Source organism: Chrysochloris asiatica, unplaced genomic scaffold, assembly GCF_000296735.1.
Source record: "Chrysochloris asiatica unplaced genomic scaffold, ChrAsi1.0 scaffold00095, whole genome shotgun sequence".
In the NCBI taxonomy this organism is placed as follows: domain Eukaryota; kingdom Metazoa; phylum Chordata; class Mammalia; order Afrosoricida; family Chrysochloridae; genus Chrysochloris; species Chrysochloris asiatica.
In genome coordinates, this window is record NW_006408613.1 from 4,294,094 (window position 1) to 4,300,792 (window position 6,699).

Genomic DNA, 6,699 nt, shown 5'->3' on the forward strand with positions numbered 1-6,699 from the left:
ATCAGAGCCCCTGAGTTTGTCCCTAGTTTTTCAATGATGATCTTTATAGTTTTAGGTTTTACATTTAGGTGTCTAATCCACAGTGTTTTTGTATATATGGAGATATGGGTATTGTATTCCTTTCCAAATGGAGTTCCAGTTAGCCAGCATCATTTGTTGAAAAGACTGTCTCTTCCCTAGTTAATATGTCATGGATGTTTTAGAAGATTAACTGATGAATTTACTTCTGGATTCTAAATTCTATTCCACTGATCTATTTTATCTTGTATTGTACTAGTACCAGGCTGGTTTGACCACTATAGCTGTGTAGTAAATTTTGATATCAGGGAGTTTGAGGCCTCCAACCTCATTCTTCTTAAGCAGTGCTTTGCTTACTCGAGGTCTCTTTCCTTTCCATATAAAGTTAGTAATCATTTTGCCATCTCAAAAGAATGATGTTGGAATCTCGATTGGGATTGTTTTGTATCTATTGATTGCTTTGGGTAGTGTTGACATTTTTACAATGTTAAGTCTTCCTACCCATGTGCATGATATATTCTTACCCTTTTGTAAATCTCTGTTATTTTCTTGTAGTAATGTTTTGTAATTTTCTTTGTAGGTTTTTTGTAGTAATGTTTCTATAGCTGTCTTTGTAATAATATTTTGGAGTTTTTTTTTGTTTTCAATAGTTTTCTTTTAGTCAAGTCATTGTAACCATCTCTGATTATTTCCTTAAGATAAATAATACATAATAGAATTACTGTGATAAAATTGTCTAAAAAATTGTAAGGCTTTTGACCTGTATTGGCAATTACTTTTGAAAGGTATCAAATACACTCTTATCAGAATTTTGTTTTCAGAAAATATTTTTGAATTTTTATCTTGACTCTCCATTTCCATGTTTGTTATTATCATACTTTGAAAAAATTTTAAAAGTAGATGAAAAAATAAATCCAGAATGCTCCTTGTATCTATCTTGGATAGTAGAAAATTTCAGCCCATCTGGGTCCTCACTGAGAAGCCCACCTCCTACCCACACCTGGAATGCAGAAAAGGGGGTTGAATTCAGTTTACTTTTTTTATTTTAAGCTTTGACCTCTACTCCACCTCTATCGCTTATTGGTGATCTGAAAATCTGTCTATTTTCAAAGACCTTGTTGGAATATATTACTAATTTGAAAGACTCAAGGAAGAAAATACTATTTAAAAAAATATATATTTTCTTTCTTCAGAACATCCAAAGCACATCTGTACCAACGAAGCCCAAGCTAAAAAGGCAATATCTAGACTGACTATAATAGGAATATTTTTGTAGCTTTTTCTCCCTATGAATGGCACCACTTCCAAAATCTCAATTTTTCCCAACACCGCTTACTTCTGCTCTGAGTTCACTTACTCAAGAACTGCGGTGCAACTATTCTTTATTTGCCGATACATTTATCATCCCAGTTTTCACTGTTCATCATCTCCTTCCTCTCTTTATGTACCACTGAACCCAGCTTAAATAACCAGCCTTTTCTCAGCACTCCCATTCCATAATTTCTGAATCCCTCCTTTCCTCATTCGGCAAAAGCGCAAACCTGGATCCAACTTTCTGCTTTTTTGGCCTGCACTAGGTAGATGAAAATCATTCCTCTGGGCTGATGTAAAATTTAGTATCTCACATTTTACTTTTGGAAATACTTTAAAACAATTATTGAATATGTTTCCTTCCTAGAAATGTTTCCTCTTTTATGAGGAGAATATAAACCATTTACATCCAAAGGCTTAAGTATTTCTGACCCAGGCCTAATGTCCTGCTGTAGGAGAAATGCTCTAATGGGCTTTTGTGTATAATTGGAAGTAGAAGAAAGCCTTCTTAGTAACAGCTTGTATGGGATGATGTCCATCCCCTAGCCTACTCCCACACCCATCCCTAGAACTGGTGTGGTGACAAGCCCCTTCCTGTTTCCAATGCCCTGACTCTGTTCGTAAGACATCCAGACTTGAGCCAGAGCAGGAAAGAAATTGAAGGGAGGCTCTGATTCCTTAGCACAGGCAGGGGGTGAAGTGGGGCTGGGGCTAGGGAGGGCCAAGGAGTCCCCACCTCCTCTGATCTCTCACAGAACTTTGTTTCAAAGGCTTGAACATCTCACCATGTCTCACCACCAAAAAGTATATAACACACACAAAGATGGTTACAGTTACTCAGTTCTAATATCATTTATTTTAGATCTGTAAATTCCTTAAAAGCTCCTTTCAAAATACCAAGGTCATGTATGACTTAATTATATTTTGCTAATATGTCAGGATAGACCTGGTCAAGTAATAAGTGAAACATAGAAACAATTGGTGTCTGTCTCATTAGAAACACAGAACAGCATTGTTTAAAGCTGAACCTTTCTGTGTATGTAACAATACCAACTTTTTTTCCCCTCCCCAGATAGAATAGATACACCAACTAAAACAGGGAGGAGAGCAATTATTTCTGCATTTCATTGCCCTAAAGCAGGAATCCTGGTGGGGCACTGTGGGATAAACCACTGGACTCAAATTCTGTTTGAACCGCAAGGATGGTGGCTCAAGCTCACCAGCCACTCCTTGGAAACCCTATACAGGTTCACTATGAGTTGGGACCAACTGGATAGCACTTAACAACTACTGTAAAAATACAGGATAGTTTGCTTTCAATGTGATTTAGGGCTTAGGCTAATATTAAGGTCATTTGTTTCTAGGAAGTCATTCACTCATTCTCTCTTTCATTCGTTCATTCCAAACATTCTGATGGAATACCCACAGAGGCACCAGTTTCCCTCTATTCTGAAAGACAAAAACACCCATCCCTAACCCCCACCTCCACTTGCACATGTGACTAAGATGCTGGTCATCTTCCTAAGGTAGATGTAGAACCTCATCTAGGGAACATCATTAGGAATATGGTTGATTTTCTATGATATATGTGGAACATCTAATGCCAGCACCCATTCACTGTGGTAAAGTAAGTTATAACTATGTGGATTACTACTTAAAGGCAGTTTTTTAAATTGTAATATTTCTGCTGCTAAGATGTTGAAATGATTAGAGACAGAAAAGGTGTTTTACTTCCCCAGTGGGTGCTCCATGGCTGCTCCTGCTCTGCCTCTTGACTCCAGCATGCCAGCCTCATTGTCATCTGAACACTTGTAACTTCACTGAGTATTAGGCATTCTGTTTAATGGCTGCTGTTCTGTTAGCATCCATCCATCCAGTAATGCATCATTCTGTGAGCAAAACTTTTGAAGAATATAGGATCCATTTCTGTGGAAAACACCCTCAAGATGGGGATAATCAAAGTACTTTTGTTGTTGTTAAGAAAAATGTATAGTAGAAGGTGCTGAGTGCAATGAGAAAGATGCACAGAAGTACAAGGGAGATTGGATGGAGGAGGAGGTTACTTCAGATCTGTATGCAGGAGGAGGCATTGGAGATTGGCTTGGAATAATGGCTATGGTTTGCACACATGGAGACAAGGATTGGTTGATGTCAGCCTACCAGGTGGAAGGGGCAACATTTTGCAAGTGAAGGGAATAGAATGAACCAAATGCAGGAAGCGTGGTCTAGGGTTTGACTAGCAAAAACAACAAACACATTAAACATTGTAGGTGTGGTTTCTCACCATAAAAACAAGAAACAAACATAAAAACAAAAGATCCGCCCCCATTTTTATCTCTTTATTCCTTATTATTATTTTTTTTTTCCTTTAGCCATGCAGATAATTCTTGTCACACAGATTGAACATTTCTGTCTGTTCATTTAATAAAGTTTCAGGCTTGTGTACTATTTCATGATGATTTCCTTTACACAGAATCATAGCACTCGAAGCCCTCCGTGATAGGGAACTCTGCCCATAATAGATAGCAGCATGGGCCATAGCTCATACAGTGTGCTGCACATTTTTGTAGTTTTCATTTAATGCATTTTCCAACTATAAATTTATCATGGAAAAAATCAGGTGGAAATTAGTTTTTCAAAGACAAAATATTTCTAAACAGGACTTATTATTTTAATATACAATATATTTTTAAACTCAGGTAGACATGAGGAATTCTAATGCCCTTTCATTGCATTTTAATTCTAATTTATGTATGTTTTTTGATGAAAAATATTTAAGAAAATTATTTTCTAGTGATTTGAGATTACAACAATTATCTGTCCTTAAAATTAAAGCAAATTCAACTTTTTAAATTCTGTATGAGAAATTTTATTATTTGTGATGTACAACGCATTCTGTCAGGTACTCTTTGCTTCTTCTCAAGATAGCAATTTTGGAAATAATTCTTAGAACCAAGGGAATATAAGTAATACATAGCAGTAGGTTTTATAGTAGAGACAACATGCAGAGAAGGTAAAATCATTGTATGTTGAATAAATGCACATTACTAAATTAAACTTTTCTCCTCTTCCTTTGGGGTCCTGGTGTGGCACTTTGGATTCATGTACTGACTGCAAAGCCAATTTGAACTGCTAGGTTGGCAGTTCAAGCTCACCAGCTGCACCTTGGAAACCCTATACAGGTTCGCTATAGGACAGAACCAACTCATCAACAGTTAGCAACAGCCTCTTTCTTTGATTATCAATTCTCACTGCCATCAAGTTGATTCTGACTCACAGCGACCCTGTTGGACAAAGTAAAACTGCCCCATAGGGTTTGCAAGATTGTAAATCTTCACCAGAAGGAACTGTCTCATCTGTCTCCTGAAGAGTGACTGGCTGGTGGGTTTGAACTGCCAGTCTTTTGGTTAGCAGTCTACTGCTTAACCTACAGCACCGCTAGAACTCCTTGATTGTTTTATCATGAGGGCAAGTAAAAATATATATATACTGCTACAAAAACATAGAAATCTTTATTAAACAACAGTATTAAAATATGAAGCTATTTCTTCTCAACATTTTCTCCATGTTTAGTGCAGTGGCTTTGTAGGATAAGCACTGAGAACCACAAGATTGGCAATTTGAGGCTACCAGCTGCTCACTGGAAAAAGATGAGGTTTTCTGCCCCTGCATAAATTTAAATCTTGGAAACACTATACAGGGTAGCTATGAGCCAGAATTGACTTAACAACAGTAACAGCAAGTCAATACAACTTCTGGAGGAAGTGTTTCTATTTCTCTAACCCTTCCCCAAAGAATTCTGTGCTCTTTGATTTATACCATGTCAAAATGGTAGTTTTGGCATTCTTCTGAGACTTAGATCATGTTCCTTTTAAATAGTCTTTAATATTTGTGGAACTAAAAGAAGCCTGAAGGGGAAAGATCAGGGCTATAGGGTGGATAGGGTAAGGTTTCCCAACAAAATTATCACAGGACAATCCTGGCTACCCTTGAAGAAGGAGCATGTGCATTGTCATGATGAAGAAAAGAGAAAATCCTCAGCACAACCTTTCTGACCTTCTCATCAATGAAATTTTCAGTTTTCAATTTCTTAATAAGTCTCTGTGATTATCCTGTGCCCCTCAAGAAAAGCTATCAGTATTATCCCTTGGGGATACCCAAGAGCAGTCACCATAACCTTCTGAGCTGACCTGTCTGCCTTGAGTGTGACTGGCCCAGCAGATTCCCATGGAAGTCACTGTATGAATTGACTTTGTTTTTGAAGACACCTAGTAAGAACCTGTCTGCAGCCATCCATTGATTGCAGAGACATGTTTAAACATGTTTTGTTTAGAAGAAGCCCAAGCATATATAAACTGGAACCCTTTTAACAATACTTTCCAAAATGGTTTTTAATTATTTTTTTATAGGTAATTAAAAATAAAAAGTGGGTTTTTTCTTCTCTTGTTTCCTTCCTTCCCTTAAAAAAATAAAAAAAATACTGTGAATTGTAGCACCTATTAAAAGGAAACCAAAAACACTGACAGAAATCTCTAATTATGTATGTTTTTCCCTGTAAAAAGGGTAAGTACAGTAAATACGTATTGATTTAGTGAAAATCTTTTGCTGTATCCTTGGTATCTCTCTTTAGTACAAGTATCTGTAAGTTATGCTTGTTAACATTGCAATTTTTAAAATTTTGTTTGTGTTTAGAAAATGAAGTGAAATATGATACTAATAATAATGAAGAGGAGGAGGGAGAACAATTCGATTTTGACAGCGGAGATGAAATACCAGAAGCAGATAGACAAGCACCATCTGACCCTGCTGCTGATAATACTATAGCAAATGAAGAAGCTTCCAACACAGGTGAATCCTCAGATCGCCACCTAGTGGTGATTTAAATCATAGGTTCACCGCACCCCCCTTATCACGCACTGGGTGGTGCAGATTGTTGATGTGCTGGCTGCTTACTGAAAATTTGGAGGTTTCAGTCCACAGAGTTGCCTTGAAAGAAAACTCAGTGATCTATGTCTGTCAAAATAGCCCTTGAAAACCCATGGTGCGCATTTCTACTCTGACACACATGGGGTTGCCAGGAGTCGGCAATGACTCCATGAGTGAATACTTGTTGGTTAGATGATTCATTGATTCCCCCTCATCATTATTGTTTTCTTTTAATATTATAAGGAAAGTTGGATTTGTGTGAGTGAGATATGTTTCTATGGTAGAAAATAATATGTTGTTAAGTGCCATCAAGTTGGTTCCAATTTACAGAGACCCTGCCTAGGGTTTCTGAGGCATGGCTGATGGGTTTGAGCTAGAACTAGGATTTCTTAATTTTATGGAGTCCTGATATGACACTGTAGGATAAGCATTGGGATGCTAATC

General features: G+C 37.2%; 1 protein-coding gene across 1 annotated transcript in view; it reads left to right on the top strand.

The window, feature by feature from the left end:
* The window catches only part of ARHGEF10 (Rho guanine nucleotide exchange factor (GEF) 10), a 234,765-nt gene that overhangs the window by 5,658 nt on the left and 222,408 nt on the right, over window positions 1-6,699 (top strand). Inside the window, exon 2 of the mRNA XM_006866721.1 lies at window positions 6,022-6,177. Coding sequence (XP_006866783.1) covers window positions 6,022-6,177 — 156 coding nt within the window. The remainder of the gene's footprint in view (window positions 1-6,021; window positions 6,178-6,699) is intronic.